Source organism: Theropithecus gelada, chromosome 3 (assembly GCF_003255815.1).
Source record: "Theropithecus gelada isolate Dixy chromosome 3, Tgel_1.0, whole genome shotgun sequence".
Lineage (NCBI taxonomy): Eukaryota > Metazoa > Chordata > Mammalia > Primates > Cercopithecidae > Theropithecus > Theropithecus gelada.
Window position 1 is genome coordinate 96,230,788 of NC_037670.1, and position 17,856 is coordinate 96,248,643.

The following is a 17,856-nucleotide window of genomic DNA, read 5'->3' on the forward strand; positions in this document are numbered from 1 at the left end:
GCTGAGGTGGATGGATCACCTAAGGTCAGCAGTTTGAGACCAGTCTGGTCAACATGGTGCAACCCTGTCTCTACTAAAAATACAAAAATTAGCCAGGGGGTGGTAGCACATGCTTGTAATCCCAGTTACTTGGGAGACTGAGGCAAGAGAACCACTTGAACCCAGGAGATGGAGGTTGCAGTGAGCTGAGATCGTGCCATGGCACTCCAGCCTGGGTGACAAGAGCAAAACTCTATCTCAAACAAACAAACCAACCAAAAAACATTAGCTTTTTGGAGAGTCCAGGATAACTGTCTGGTAGAATGTCTTACATTATTGATTTTTTTGGATTGTTTCCTAATGATCAAATGCAAGGAAGATCATGTCTACTTCTCAATTACATGGGTAGTAATTACTGAATCACATAAGGATCCAAATGATGTCAGTCTGCCCCACTCTTGATGAAGCTAAATTCAGTCATTTGGTTAAGAGGGTATCTGCCAGTTCTCGCCACTATAAAAGTACAAATTTTATAATTGGAAAGTCATACATGAGGCAAATATCTGAGATCATGTGTATATCTTGCTCCCTGACAACTCTTTACTCAATCGCTTTAGCTTCAATTGATGATCCTTATCTGAGCCAATAGATTTAGGATTATAAAATGATTTTCCTAATGTTCTTATTCTTTTTACATTATTAGCTGCTATTCTTATGTAATGAACATCTGTTCCCTCCTCTTCTATCTCATTCATTCTCCTCCCCATCTTCCCTGAATTTTCAAGTTTTTTTCTTAATTCTTTATCACTTAAAACAATGATCAAATTCTCCCTTATAAAAGACATTTCAAGCAAAATCGTGTGTCTCTTTGATATGTACCATTAGTTTTTGAGCACTTCCCTGGCACAACAAAATATTTCAGATTCTTCCAAAACAAGTTTTTTTTTCTTTTTTAGAAAGGGTTTGGCTCTGTTGCCCAGGCTGGAGTACAGTGGCTCCATATTGGCTCACCGCAACCTCCACCTCCTAGGTTCATCAGATCCTCCTACCTCAGCCTCCTGAGTATCTGGGACCACAGGTGTAAACCACCATGCCTAGCTAATTTTTTGTAGAGACAGGATTTCACATGTTGGCCAGGCTGGTCTCAAACTCCTGGGCTCATGTGATCCACCTGTCTCAGCCTCTCAAAGTGCTGGGATTACAGGTGTAAGCCACCGCGTCTGGCCTCAGAGCAACTTTTAGTAGGAAATTTGTACAAATAATAATACATTCTCCTCTCTCACTGTAGATATGTAGCTTATTTCAGGGAAAGAGTACTTGGACCTTGGGGCACCGTAACTATTGCATTGGGTGATAGTGAGAGTATGTTAACTTCATCTGTTCCTACGATAAATAATAAAGAAATCATTACATGGCTACATTAGAGTATCTCATGCCCCACTCAGAGGATTTCCCATAAAAGTTATTTTATTTTATTTTATTTTATTTTATTTTACTCTATTCTATTTATTTTATTTTATTTTTTGAGACTGAGTCTCACTCTGTCTCCCAGGCTGGAGTGCAATGGTGTGAAAGTTGTTTTAATACACTAAAACTTTAAAGTATTAACTGTGTCAAGTTACTGTCATTCATTTTTTTGTAACAGTAATATCAATGTTGAATTTTCATTGATTAGGTAATATAATAAATTTATGTTTCATTTTTCTTTTTTAAAATTTAATTTTAAAAAAATTTTAGAAGCCCACATCTAATATCATATAAATTCACTTTTCAAGGGTACTCTAACTATTTCATGTCAGAAGGGTTTATTCTGTACATAAACCTGTCCGAAATCAATAACAAGCTGTTACATTATAAGGTGAGGCCAGTCAAAGGATAAATGAGAGGTAATTCTACTAATGATGGCTATGACTCATGCTGACAATACCTGTCAACATCCTGTTACAATGTATGTTCTCCATGATCACTCAAGAACACGTCAATAAGATGCTTTCCATTTCCCAGAGTCAACAGAAACTTAGGCAAATAGATAACTCAGTATACCAGTGTATTGGCATCTGGACTGGGAAATAGTTTTTGTCCACGGCTGGATGAAATGGTAACTTAGTATCCTCAAAATGTAAAAGGTGTTTTCCTTCTCATAAGCAGACCATTAATTACCTACTGTCAGGTGATCAATATCTCAAATTTTCTAGTATTTTAAAGCTACTCTTATTATCTTCTTACCTTAGTGATCAATAGTATACAATTGTCAAAATCATGAAAGATGCAATCTTTTGACCACATGAAGTATTTATTGTTATTTTAAAACTAACTGACCTATATCGAGTGGCTCAAAGTATGACCTTAAATGTATCAGAATGCTCTACCATACGTGTTCCATACTAAATGTATTTTTAAATATTTCAAACTTTTCATGAGTGTATTCCTTTACTACCAAGAGATTCAGAGTCCTTACAAAGATAAACACTTTTCTCTGTACTGATAAACATAAATATTTATTTATGATAAAATATATATAATAATAAAGGATTTCTCCAAATTGCTAGAAATAAAAGTGATTAAATTTGTTGATAAACTAAAGCATTTTCTTTACTGGAAGCCTATTTAAAAATAATACACAGAATTCAGAGGCATTAAAAAGCACAAAGTAAGGGGGACACAATATAGGAATAGGGTCACTGTGCTTAAAATGCAAACTTCAGTGTCACTTATTGGCCAGTGAGAACTGCAGTATCAGCGTCTAATTTTATTTATAACTCCCTCTTCCTCTCATACCTGTGTTCTATCTCATTCTACTCCATAGAAAAACGCAATTTGTTGTCTGCCCCCTTGAGGAGTTCGAGTGGAATCAAAGTGGGCTATTGATATGTGAGAGGGATTTTTCTACTTACCAGTAAAATTTGTATGGGGATAGGTAGAGGTTGTAGTACAATGGGGGTCATTATCGTAGTATGTGGTATAATGATTCCCAATAATAGTAATAATATTAACCATACTAATGCTCATTGAGTGCTTACTGTGTGCCAGTAACTTTGACTAACTTTTAGTAACTCACCTAAGCTTCACAACAACCCTGAGAATGAGGTAGTATAATTATACCCAGGGAATATCGTTGCCAGATAAAATATAGGATATCGGGCTACATTTGAATTTCAGGGAAACAATGAATTTTCCAACTACTGTGTGGGACATACTTACACTAACTAAAATTATATTCATTGTTTCTATGAAATTCAAATTCAACCGGATGTCCTATATACTTATTTGTTAAATCTGACAATCCTAATAGGGAGGTTGTACGACATACCCAAGATCACCCAGCTGGAAGAGACAGAGCTGGGATTCAAACAGCCTGTCTCCATAATCTTTTTTTTTTTTTAATCAGTTTCAGTATTTTGTCTCTCCAGTAGAAAACTGTGGACTCCAGGAAGTGGCAAAATAATTGGAGTGTGGTTGCCTACCCAGTCCTTGAGGGGCAAAAATGGAAAAGAACATTTGAATCTGTGAAACATTTTAACATGATCATGATAACATGATACTCTTTCATTTTTTTATGTTAAGTACACTTACTTTTTAGAAAGGAACAGCTCGAAGACATCAGCATCCCTCTTGTGGCCACGTATCTTTAGTTGATCTTCAACTGCCTGATAACATATAATTAATCTGTCAAACTACATTCCAGTGAACAAAAATGCTGAGGCATTTGCAGTCAATAACAATAATGTCTACAAGAAGATCAAAAGAAAGGTGAATATGGAGATAACTGTTCTAAACTGATAAATTCCAACACTACAATTATATATTATTTACTCATTTTTGTGGTTGAATTTCATTATCCTTAATCCTAGGCACAGATGTTTAAATAATTTTTAATCAGAGAGAAAAAAATATGCATGTGTACATATACACCAAAAGCAAGTTTTTATTCTCTATGAGGCAAGGTAATTTGGTCTTTAAAGAACTATTCTTAAATGTTTCTTTGAACATGAAGAATTAGTATTTGATAGGTTTCCTACAGAGAATTCGCCCAGTATAGGGTTGGAGGTGGAAAGAGTAGGATAAAATGTATGTTATTATAGGACATTCTTTTTGTGCCTATCACATTATGCTTGGCACCCAGTAAGTTCTCAAAAAATGTGAAATGAATGAATACATGTCATTTTTCTCTGAACAAATGAATAAATATATTTTCCCTTGCTTGGCAAGCAACAGTGACTTCATTTTTCATGAGTTGCTAACATACTCATACTGTGAGAATTTTTGGTGGAGAAGCAACTTTTATTCCCATAGCTCTGTTTTAAAAATAAAACTTTAGCAACAGCTGTTTAAATGCTTTGCTTTTTTCTTTTAAAGTCCTTTGCTAAATTTTAAAATAACGTTAATAGGCCACATGACCTAAAATAAGATGAAAAAAGTAAAGTCTGTCTGTAATTTGCCATGAAAAAGTAGAGCTAACAAGACATGACAAAAGTGAAAAGTATAATTATGGCAGTCCTGGAATCTGACAAACATTGTAATTATCAGAGTCAAAACAATCACTGAATTTTAGCTGGGATTTGTTATGAATGGTGAGGTTATAACTGACTTATAAATCTTTCTGGGTGATATATGAAATTTTGACAGTAGTTTTGCTATTTGGTAGAGGACTTCAATAGGAGTTATATTTAGTGCAATGAACGTATTTAAAGAAATGAGGAAGGTAGGTATCCTAGTGATGGACAGCAGCTGCAAATGTATAGTCCCGAACTTCCCTTGACACCTTGTTAAGCAAGCTGAATCTAGGGACTTGGAGCATTCATAGGCTCAGGGTTAGGCATTGCCATCAGGGTGCTTTGTTATCCAGTTACACAAGCCGAGCCTGGGGCTTGGAAAAACCCATTGGATCAGGTTTAGACATTCTCATCTGGTTTTGTTTTGTTTTGTTTTGTTTTTTGAGAGAATCTTGCTCTGTTGTCCAGGCTGGAGTGCAGTGGCATGATTTCGGTTCACTGCAACCTCTGCCTCCCAGGTTCAAGCAGTTCTCCTGCCTCAGCCTCCCAAGTAGCTGGGACTACAGGTGCATGCCGCCACGCCCAGCTAATTTTTTGTAGAGATGGGGTTTCACCATGTTGGCCAGGTTGGTCTCGAACTCCTGAGTTCAGGCAATCTGCCTGCTCCAGTCTCCCAAAGTGCTCGGATTACAGGCGTGAGCCACCACACCCGGCCCTCATCTGGGTATTTTAACTCAAAGATGTCAACTATCAGCCTCTACTATGTACAGTCAGTCACATCTTTGCATAGTGTTTGGGGTGGTATAGCCCAGTCAAAGAAGAATTAAAACTTGGCAGCCATCTATTAAAATTATAAATGTGCTTTTAAATTGATGCGGCCATTCTACCTCCAGGACTCAGAAACACACAGGTGCATACACCCAGACAAATGTGATTATCACTGCTTATTTCAGCATACATTTTCTGTGGTTGTGAAATAGTCCCCATTAACTGGAATGCAGGTTAAATTGACATGTGACATCACAATGGAATACTGTGAAGTAGTTTCCAAATATAGAGAGGTGGTCTGATGGCTAATTTTATATATAAATTTGACGGTACTATGAGATGCCCACATAGCTGGTAAAACATTATTTATGGGTGTGTTTCTGAGGATGTTTTTGGAAGAGATTATCATTACTATTAGTGGACTGAGTAAAGAAGATCACCCTCGCCAACGGGGGTGGATATCATCCAATCCAGTGAGGGCCCCAATAGAAGAGAAAAGCAGAGGAATGTGAATTCATGCTTTCTTCTGGAGTTAGGACATCCATCTTCTGCCTTCAGACATCAGTATTCCTAGTTCTCAGGTCTCTGGGCTTGGACTAAACTACATTACTGGCTGTCTCCTGGGCTCCAGATTGCAGACAGCAGATGTGGGACTTCTCAGTCTCCATAATCAAGTGAGCCAATTCCTCATAAGAAGTCTCTTTCTATATATCTCTATATATCCTATTATTTTGTTTCTCTGGAGAACTCTAACTGATACAAATAGATGTCTAGACATCTAAAGATATCTAAAATATATTTATAAATAAAAAGTAATTGGCAGTATATGTGTAACAATATTTTTGTTAAAAGTCATATTTATATGAATACAAAATGCACACACTTCAAATGACTAGCAAAAGTCATCACTTGAGATCATGAGGGACTTTCACTTTCTAGGCAATATTTATTTTTAGTGATGTGTTAGTATTTTACAATAAGCATATATTAATTTGATAATCAGAAAGTAATGCACATTTTGAAAATTGTAGCCATAGAATGAATATTTAAAAATTTAAATCAAATTTCAAAAAATATGAGGTGAAAGGGAAATTGAATGTATCAGCATAATATGTAAATCATTATCATAGTTATTTATTTACACAAGTTTTTGTCACAGCATGTTTCTTTCCAATCAATAATTTTACATGAATCTGGTACAAAATATTAATATCAAAGTACCAAGAAACATGAAAATGTGCCAATTCACATTTCAGTGAATCCATGGTGGAACAATTCCAGTTCGCAGTTAACACACAGCCTCACTAGTACCATATGCCCTCATCTAAAGGAATTCAATTAAGTTTGCCATCTTACAGGGGCACAGTTCGTGGTCCCTTAAGCAAATACGATAGTAACATTCAAAAAAAAAAAAAAAAAAAAAAAACCAGTATCTGCAAAGCACAATATAGTGAAGCACAGTAGAAATGAAGTATGCCTGTACTGTTAGCCCGGGCACGTTGGAAGACTTCAGGGCACAACTAACAGTCAGGCTGGGCCTTGAGAAGTGAGGCGAAATTAGAAACGGGATGTTGGTGGAAGAGGAGAGTAGGCACACAAAACAGAAGAAGCAGAAGAATGTATAAGGTATGTGGGGCTGTACAGCCTTTGGCTGAAGTAAAAGGCATGTGGAAGGCAATTTTGAGAAATAAGAAAGGTGGGTTGGGGTCATATTATTTATGCCAACTTTGAAATTTAGGCTCAGAACTGTGTACTTAATCAGTGCCCAGAGAAAACTTCTTCAGGCCTTGAGAACTCTAACTGAACATCATTTAATTTTATATGATATATAAACACATGTATATGTACATATATATGAAATATATATTCTAAGTAACTGTATGGTAAAATTCATGTAAGAAAGTCTAATTAAGGATAACAATGTCAATGCTTTTACACAATATCCAGTATCAAATTATGTCACAAACACTTTTCCTCCTTCTCCGTTGGTGCCCTTGCTTTGTTGGTACCCTGAAGGCACAGAACTATTGGGTGATTCAGCATTGTGCTCATTTCTGGGGCAATAGGAAGATATTACTGGATTTTTGAACTAGAAAAAACATGTGACAAAGCTAGGCTTCGGGAAGATGACTCTAGCAGTGATGTGTATGGGGGCCTGGGGTGCAGTGAGAACTGCAGACAGGAAGCAAGGCTACCTCTGGGAAACAAAGTCCGCCAGCTAAGGAGCCTGCCCTAGGGTGGGGGCAAGTGTGAATGGGCAGTGAACAGATATGACATGGGGCGTGCTTAGGGAGAATGAATGGGAACTGGCAAGTAAAAGGAGGCAGAGAATTAGCACGAGGGAAGTGACAGGTGATGATGATGATGATGTGATGACTTGATGAGAAAGGTGACTGGGAGGGAAGACAGATGCAGCTGAGAAATGCTGAAATTGAGGCCATGGTGGAACATACTGGTCAAGGCACCCACCAGAAAGCTGCAAGGGTAAATGTGGAACTCATCAGAGATCTCATCAGGGCAGCTGTGCTGATCTGATGAGTCAGTTAACCTGAGGAGAGTGGGATCCAAGGAAGATCACGATGAAGTGTCTTTCCTTTCATGGAAAGAAAGGAGAGGGAAACATGTTGGAAAGGAGACAGAGGAGGATCGTTGTCAAGTGAGGTAAAAAAAACAAAAGGACAGTGGGAGGCAGAGGGGCATTTGAAGAAGGTAGAATTTCAATGTGCAGCATTGTTTTGGCTGGTGGAGGATGTCACTCAGAAAAGGTACTGAATTTAGAGGCCTGAATTTCAGTAGCTTGAAGAGGGCGAAAAGTTGGATTTCAAATTAATTGGTCAGCCTAAAAGGAAAATAAAAAGAGGCCATCACAAAATTGGGATGTGAACAGTTCTAGCACGGGGAGAACAGCAGCTGCTTCCTCCACCGCCCAATGCCTGAAGATCTAGAATCAAAGGGAAAAAATGTTTGAAAATGGTAGGATTATTAAATCCTAGAAGAATAAGGTCAGTATTAAAACCTATAGAAGAAAATGTCCTCTCTGATGATAAATTCTTGTACCTCCATGCAACACGCAGGCACAAGTTAGGACTTAGTGTGAAGAGCTTTCAATTCAACACAGAACTCTCAGCCTCCTTTAATCACAGCAGCCCCCGTCTTTGCAGATGAGTCAGAGAACTCCAGAAAGCCTTGCTAGGTCTCACCTGGCACAATTCTGAGATTCTTTTTCCCCACCCAAATATCCAAATATTCTTTTAATCATTATTTTAACTGCTCTGGACTCTGCTTGTAGGGATCATCAAATAACGTGTCCTCTTCAAGGTGTCGATTTGCACTTGCCGGGAACAATATATTAGGGATACACACCCACACCCACACCCACACACCCCTGTTGGAGAATCAAGACTGCAAAATTTACTTAATCTCCGTTTCACTTAATCTACAAACCACCATAATTATATACGCAGCAGATGCTGAGTGGTAAAAGGTCAGTGTAAGTCTATTAGTGTGGATCGGAAAGTCCTCAAACCCCACCCAGGAGATTAGGGACCTCTAGCCCAGGCAGAGTTGCTGAGGGGGCTTCGCCACCGCTCAACGCTGTTCACATCCCAATTTTGTGCTGGACTCCTTGTTCTCCTTTTATGTTGACCAATTAATTTGAAATCTGACCTATCTCCATCTTCAGGATACGGAAATTTCCTTCCAAAGTCAGTATCTCCTGGAGTCCTCAGGCAGAGGGCAGAGGGGCTGATGGCTTGAGAAGGCAGGTGCCGCTTACCCGGCGACTGCTCTGTAGGGCAGTTTCGGACGCCCTCCGTAGGCTCCAGCATCGCAAGGCACGGGGAACAGGGTTCGGGTCCCAGGACATCAGGACACACGGGCCGCCGGCACAGCGGTGATTAATCCGGCCTCGCCCGCGGGTGGCACCGAAGAGAGACTTGGCTTGGCGCGCAGCTCATTGTTCTGTTACCAACAGTTACCGCATTCCCGTTGACTAAAAGCCAGTCCACACTGGGAAATATTTGAAGCCAAACGCTGACTTCTGTGACGTTTGCGCGTGTGATTCTGCAACACCCACGCTTGCGCCTCGGACACACGCGTGTTATCCCTGCTCGTGGTGATGCGTGTGGTAGATGCCGGAGAGAGGGGGTCAGCTATGTCCGGGACCAGGAGGAGGTCAGAGCGCCTCAACAGCAGTCACCCAGTAATCATCACTTTGATTCGAGATTTGAATATCAGGAAATTTAGGTTTCTGAAAATTAGACGTGTGTGTGGACCACTGGCCTCATGTACAGGGTGGGCGTGACGAGGTGCCCTGCAGAGTCACTGTGGATCTTGACGCAAAAGGAAAAAAGCCAGTACTACTGATCGTGTCTCTATTTAAAAGCTTGACATTTTGTTCATTATGCATGTTATTTGCATACATTTTGATTTTTCTTTTTTTAAATATTGCATTAAGATATTTATTTTGAGGCCGGGCACGGTGGCTCACGCCTGTAATCCCAGTGTTTTGGGAGGCTGAAGCAGGTGGATTGCCTGAGGTCAGGAGTTCCAGACCAGCCTGGCCAATATGGAAAAACCCTGTCTCCATTTAAAAAAAATACAAAAGTTAACCGGGCATGGTGGCATGCGCCTGTAATCCCAGCTACTTGGGAGGCTGAAGCAGGAGAATAGTTTGAACCTGGGAGGCAGAGGTTGCAGTGAGACAAGATCAGACCATTGCACTCCAGCCTGGGTGACAGAGGGACACTCTGTCTCATAAAAAAAAAAAAAAAAAAAAAAATTTACTTTGAATGCTGAATTTTTGGTTTTATGGTGCTTCTTACATCCAGATCCAAGGCCACTGCCTTAATTGCCTCACCATAGACCCAGACCTGGGATGAAGATGGGGGTGGTAGTATTAAGGCTCCGGAAGAGTCCAGGTGCACAGAAAAATGGAAGGAACTCTCTACTGACTTTATTGGCTAAGAACAAGTGCATATTGTTTCAGTAGCTGAGAAATCTTTTCTCTGACAGGAAATGGATAAATTGAGCCACTATTTGGCCAATCTTTTCAACCTCGTTTTTTGTTTTTGTTTTTTGAAATTGCTGTCTCCTGTAACTGTATTGGAACCTCTAGCATAGATTATCTTGTGATTTTATTTATATGAGCCTTGTTCCCTCTAGCTTGGGTAACTTTGGAGGCAGGATCCTGTTTAAGACGTCTCTCTCTTCTGCCAGAGCCTAACATACTGCGCTTAATTAATGTTGACTGGATTAAATGAATTGGTTTCTTGGCTCCCAATTTGAACCTGAAATCTAGGAATCAAATGTAGCTTTCTGAAATGGGTCAAGCTACTTGCGTTAAAAAAAATGCTGGTGTTGAAATGAAACATTAAAAAATGTCTCAGTGGGGAAATCAAGTACACATTGTTTCAGTAGTTCTAATATGTATTTGGGGCTGAGGTGGGGGTAAAAGCTCTCCAAGTTATTGTGGAGGGATTAATCATCTAAGAACTATTGTTTAAGTAGTTTCTATCCTAGAAATAAACTCAAATGAGAGAAATGGTCCACTGAGGAGGCATATATAATAATTCGTTGGCTCATTTTTGCTGTTGATATTATTCATGAATGTGCTACAAGAAAAAAAGGAAATGAACAATACTTGTCCAGTTTTCTACATTACACAAATGTGACTTAATAACCATATGCAAAATAGTTTTAAGGAGCATCTTGCAGATGTAAACTAGTCGCCAGTTAATTTCTACTAAAATCACATCTAAAATTTTTATTCTTTATTTTTTCAGCGTTTTACCTCATATTAAAAAGGTAATTAAAAAAAACAACAACCCTATTCTTAGGAAAGGAACTCAAGACTCACTTATTATAAGATTTTAATGTGTTCCTTCTTAAAGAAGAAATTAACTGATCATGAAGGCTAAAATAAAGCAAATTTAATTATGGAAGGTCAAGGATGGAGGTTAATGAAGGCACTTTTTGGATAAAAGCTCCTTCCCAGACATTCTCACTTTGGTGAGATGAAATTTTTACAAAAGAATTATTCCCAGCAGAGTGAACAGAGAGAACTTTTACCTCCATGGGGTGGGATTATAGCCTGAGGAATCTAGCCTGAAATTTTTAAAATTCATGTAAAATATGCATTCTTCTTTACAATCAATCTTGTTTTAATATAAAAATAAAGCAGTTCCCCTAACTCGCCTCAAATCTTTGTGTAATATTTACATTGAAGCAAGACACCCTGTGTTGATCCTGTGGCTTTACCTCCCTGGCTTGCTGCCATTGCCCGCAGGGGTATGCATACCCCAGTTTGAAAGCTCCATCATATCATGTATATGGATTTGGATAAGAAGAAAGAACCCTCTGCTCCAAGTCAGGGCATGTGGGATTTCGTCTCAGCTCTAACATTAACTACTTGTTGGCCACCTTCAAATCACTTCATGTCTCTGGGCCTCAGTTTCTTCAACAGTAAAAGCTGGAAGTTCAGTTCAAAAAATTTATTATTTAATTCACTCTCCTAGACAGGTAGTGTGTATTGTTTACAGAGTAAAAGATTCTCATATTGATATAGAATAGGTTTTTAAGAACAAGTTTTCAGTGAAAAATATGTGAGAAAAAAATATGCATGTGATGGCTATCATTAAAGCTACATAATTTTAAAGCTTCTTTCTAATTTTGTCTTGAATAATTCCAGTTATCAATCTAGATATTGTTTTGCTAAGTGACTGAAAAATATGTATTGGGTAAAATGATCATTATCACTCATTTTCTACTGGGTGAAATGAGCATAGAATAAACAATATATCGGCCACAATCAATATACATATTCTTATATCACATGTATAAAAAGATATATCTGGCCAGGCACAGTGGCTCACGGCTATACTCCCAGCACTTTGGGAAGCCAAGGCAGGAGAATCACTTGAGGTCAGGAGTTCAAAGCTGTGGTGAGCTGTGATCACACACTTTACTCCAGCTTGGGCAACAGAGTGAGACCCCATCTCTAAAAAAATAATAATAAATATTCAAAATTTATAAAATACATGTTTTTATGATAGTCAATGACCAGGTTATCAAAATTTTCATTGTTATAAGTTTAGGTAAAATAACATCCCATTTTAATCGATAGCTACCATTCTTTTGTTTGTTTGTTTGTTTACATAAAATGCAAATAACAATGGAATATTGGGGGAAAATTCTCCAGGAGTCTCTCCTGTTACTGCACATAAGCAAAGGCACTAACTGCCTTTGGTAAGGACTACATTTTCAAGGATATTTGTATAGCAAATAGCCTTTTAAGATACAGTGTCTACCTCCAGCTTTGGTACATACGGTGTGTACCTTCAGAGCAAAGAGTAGGTGTTTGTTTATTTATTTATTTATTTATTTTTACTGAGCAGTGTAATAAAGATAAGGTCTCCCTCACTTATTATAAAGATAATCTCAGGGAACTTACTGCCCAGTATAAAAGGTCTGGCTTCCTTAAGTTCAAATTTCCTCTTCTGTAACACAACCCACTCTATATGCCCATATCACCTGACCCATTTCACATTGCCCTCTGGAAATTGTGGGTAGGAGAACTGGTTGAAATACTAATATTCTATATTATTATTATTATCATTTTAGATAAGCTGAAGTTGTGTCTAGAAGCATCTAGCTTTTCCAGACAGTGTAGGAATGTTTACAAATCTGACCCACTTTGTGTTCCTATACAGGTAGGTATTTGGAAGATTGTGTGCAAATTTTGAAAGAGAGGAGGTGCATATGGAAGAAGTGGAAGTGGCTGCTTTCCTGAAAGAGCTTAAGAAAAACTGCACGTGAGCAGTGCTTCTTCAGAACCTTGATGGCAAAGTGTTACATGGGTTTGGAGTAAGACAGTGTTTCTCCTATCAGCTCAAAACCCACCACCACTCTAATAACTCAAAAACAAAAAAGTTGATACTTAGAATATCAGGTGATAGCATCCTGGGCATGGACCCTAGAGACTAGCAAAGGAAACCTGGGCTTAGAGAAATGAAGTTTATTTCAATAGTCTGAAGGGCAGCAGGCATTAGGCAGGAAGAGGAGGGCAAGAGAAGACAGCTTTGTAGGATGCTGCAAGGTGACTTGAAGCTACCCATTGATGACTTCAAGAAATAAATGGCAAACACTTTATAGATCCAGCTTGCAGGGCTTTATTCATTGGCATTTGGATGTTAAAAGTTAAGCAATGAATATGAAAAGACCATTCACAGAAAAAAAATATAAATGACCAATAAGCTTTTGGAAAGATCGTAAACTTATTACTCATGGTATGAGTAATAACCATGAGTAATAAGCTATCCTTTGTCTCTAAGCCAGAAGTATCATCTTTTGCTAGCATCTGTGAAACTGTGATAGGCTAACTTTTGCTTCTGTGTATATAGGTGGATTTTCAATGAGATTAAACCATGTAATTTGTTCTTCTTCATCCTTCATTTTTCTCTTTACCATCTCATCAACCTCCATCTTTTCAAGTAAGTGTACATAGAATTACGAAATTGAATTGTGGCATTATGTTTCATTGTAATGTATCTTACAGTTCATTTACTTATTACTCTATTGATGAACATATATGTTGTCCAGGTTTTTGCTGCAACAAACAATGTTGTAACACATGTCTTTGCATACCTGGATTACTATTCCAGTAGCTGAAATTCCCTCATGAGACTATTGGATCATATATGATAATGCCCCTTTCTGGATAGGGTATCTTTCTCTATTGGATATCAATTTTGTTGAACTTTGCCAATCTAATTGGAGAAATTTTTAATCTCAATGTTTTGGTTTATATTTATTTAGGGAAGTTTACGATCTTTCCAAAAACTTATTGGTCATTTGTATTTTTTTTTCTGTGAATGGTCTTTTCATATTCATTGCTTAACTTTTAACATCCAAATGCCAATGAATAAAGCCCTGCAAGCTGGATCTATAGAGTGTTTGCCATTTATTTCTTGAAGTCATCAATGGGTAGCTTCAAGTCACCTTGCAGCATCCTACAAAGCTGTCTTCTCTTGCCCTCCTCTTCCTGCCTAATGCCTGCTGCCCTTCAGACTATTGAAATAAACTTCATTTCTCTAAGCCCAAGTTTCCTTTGCTAGTCTCTAGGGTCCATGCCCAGGATGCTATCACCTGATGTTCTAAGTATCAACTTTTTTGTTTTTGAGTTATTAGGGTGGTGGTGGGTTTTGAGCTGATAGGAGAAACACTGTCTTACTCCAAACCCATGTAACACTTTGCCATCAAGGTTCTGAAGAAGCACTGCTCACGTGCAGTTTTTCTAAAGCTCTTTCAGGAAAGCAGCCACTTCCACTTCTTCCATATGCACCTCCTCTCTTTCAAAATTTGCACACAATCTTCCAAATACCTACCTGTATAGGAACACAAAGTGGGTCAGATTTGTAAACATTCCTACACTGTCTGGAAAAGCTAGATGCTTCTAGACACAACTTCAGCTTAACTAAAATGATAATAATAATAATAATAATTTTCAATTCCAAACCAGTACAGCTTCAGTGTGATTTCATATTTCCTCCCAAGAATAATGGGTCCCCATGTCTAAGCTCTGTCTGTCCTCATAAACAGCCACCATTTGCTTATCCCTTGTGCCCCTAGGGGAGCACATGTCCGTCATTTCAGGGTAGAGTGTGAAAAAGATGAGGGGGTAAGATCTCCAGTGGGAACTCCTTCTCCAGTGAGGAGGGCCAGAGCAGCCCTTCTAAATCACGGAGTCAAGGACAGAAGCCTCTAGCCTGAAATTAGAGATGGAACAGAATGCAAAAGTCAGATAACTTACAGAAGTTAACTTCCATTATGCTGGAAACCACTGAAAGTACTAACCCTTTCCTCACTTTGCTTAATTTAGACTTGGTGATAATAAATGACAATTATTCTCTGCCTAAACTGACAGAGAAGTCTTGTGAATGTTAGCAGGAATGCCACATATTATCACACATATGCTACAACAGTCAGGCATTTGCAGCATAAATACTCTGGAAATATATAGATACATGCATGCATAAATATATATGTGTGTGTGCACACACGTGCATTTGTGTGTATTTAAATATGAGTGTATGTATGAGTGGTATGCATATACATGACCATATACACATACGTGCATACATGCGCACACCCTCAACAATGCCCTCAGTAGTCTCTGCCTCCTGATTTTCACATTCCTGTCTGATCCCTTTTTCTTGCATGTGGGCTGGATTCTGTTCACATCTAATGGACAGAATACAAAGGATAGGATATCACTTCTGAGATTAGGTGATAAAAACACTGTGGTTTCTATCTTGAGCACCTTCTCTCTTGCTCTCTAGCCCATTGTGAGGAAAACCAGCTGCCATGTTGTAAGCTGACCTACAGGGAGACCCACATGGCAAGGTATTGAAGTCTCTGGCCAACAGCCAAAGAAGTCTTGAGGCTTGTCAACAGTCAGGTGAGGCAGCTTGGAAGTGGATCCCCCCAAAGGGAACCTTGAGATAACCACAGTATTGCCCTGGATTGCAGCCTGATGGGGGACTGACTGGAGGCACCCAGCTGAGCAACCCCCAAAGTCCTGACATTCAGAAAGGAGGATAATAAATACTGGTTGTTTTCAGCAGCTACGTTTTGAGATAATTTGCTATGTAGATATCTATGTTGTATATTATTAGTTATTATACATATATGCTATGTAAATTGAAATTACAAATATACGTAAGACCCGAAAAAGACATCTCTCTGGTCAAGCTCAGCTTTTCTCAAAATAATCCTTATCCTTGCCAGTCTATGTAGTAAAAATTTGACAAAATTTCATACCCAACACTTCCTGGGTTACTATTTAATTCTAGAAAGACAGATTTACTCTTGGAATGTCATCTGCATGCAGCCTCCTATTCAAATGTAAAAATAAATAATTTTTTTTTGACATAAGAGATAATTTAGCAAATATTTTTAATGTTAAATAATCTAAGTTGAATGCTGACTTAAAAAATCATTTGCCAGAATGTATACTATTACCAAGTCAATAAATATTTTTCTCAAAATAATAGATGCTGGAAAGGTTGTGGAGGAAAAGGAGTACTTACACACTGTTGATGGGAGTGTAAATTAGTTCAACCATTGTGGAAGACAGTGTGGTGATTCCTCAAACAGCTAAAAACAGAACTACCATTTGACCCAGCAATCCCATGACTGGATATATACCAGAGAAATAGAAACCATTCTATCACAAAGACACCTGCATGTGAATGTTCATTGCAGCACAATTCACAATAGCAAAGACATGGAATCAACCTAGATGCCATTCAGTGATAGACCGGATAAAGAAAATGTGGTACATATATACCATGGAATACTATGCAGCCATAAAAAAGAAAGAGATCATGTCTTTTGTCAGAACACGGATAGAGCTGGAAGCCATTATTCTTAGCAAACTAACACAGGAACAGAAAACCAAACACCACACGTTCTCACTTATAAATGGGAGCTAAATGATAACTCATGAACACAAAGAAGGGAACAACAGACACTGGGGCCTACTTCAGGATGGAGAGTGGGAGGAGGGAGAATAGTACACAAAAAAATAACTATTGGGTACTAGGTTTTGTACCTGGGTGACAAAATAATCTGTACAACAAACCCCCATGACACAGGTTTACCAATATAACAAACCTGCACTAAAATAAAAGTTAAAACGATAACGTATTTTTCTTACCTGTATATGAAAAGCTTTGCAAATGTGCTACATACTTAAAAAACATGGGGGCAGTGTAAAGCACAATCATTACATGAAATAAATTAATTTTTCTTGAGGTCACACAGCTAGTCAGGCTATCTCCAGATATTCCCTCCTTAATGATTCTTCACAGGACTTTATTACTTTCTTTCTGGATTATCTTTATTTTTTTTTAATTTAGATAGTTTTTGGGGTGTAAGTGGTTTTGGGTTACATGGGTGAATTGTACAGCGGTGAAGTCTGAGATTTTAGTGCATCTGTCACCCAAGTAGTATACATAGTATTCAACATGTAGTTTTTCTTATCCCATACCTCCCTCCCACCCTCTCTCTTCTGAATCTCCAAAGTTCATGATACCACTCCGTATGCCTTTGCATACCCATAGCTTAGCTCCCACTTATGAGAACATATGCTATTTGGTTTTCCATTCCTGAGTTAGTTCACTTAGAATAATGACCTTCAGCTTCATCCAAGTTGCTGTGAAATACATTATTTCATTCTTTTTTCTTTATGGCTGAGTAGTATTCCATGGTGTATATATACCATATTTTCTTTATCCACTCATTGGTCAATGGGCACTTAGGCTGGTTTCATATCTTTGCAATTATGAACTGTGCTGCAATAAACATACACATGCAGATGTCTTTTTGATATGACTCCTTTTTCTTTGCATAGATACCCAGTAGTGGGATTTGCTGGGTTGAATGGTAGATCTGCTTTTAGTAGTAGGTTATCTTGAGTTGGGGGTAGCTTATTTTCTGGAGCTCATTGCCTTTTATTCCTGTTCCAGGTCCCTTATTCAAAATCTTTGCATATCAATCATATTTTGCTACTTTTCTTTAATTCCCTAAAAGCCATGACTTCTAGATTTTCTATCAG

The 17,856-nt window shown here is 38.3% G+C and overlaps 1 protein-coding gene across 1 annotated transcript in view; it reads right to left on the bottom strand.

Moving 5' to 3' along the window:
- LRRC72 (leucine rich repeat containing 72) overlaps positions 1–9,172 on the bottom strand; it is a 50,430-nt gene extending 41,258 nt beyond the window's left edge. The window contains exons 1-2 of the mRNA XM_025380724.1: positions 9,016–9,172; positions 3,553–3,626 (exon numbers count right to left, since the gene is read on the bottom strand). Coding sequence (XP_025236509.1) covers positions 3,553–3,626; positions 9,016–9,105 — 164 coding nt within the window. The 5' untranslated portion in view covers positions 9,106–9,172. The remainder of the gene's footprint in view (positions 1–3,552; positions 3,627–9,015) is intronic.
- Between the last annotated feature and the right edge of the window lie 8,684 nt (positions 9,173–17,856).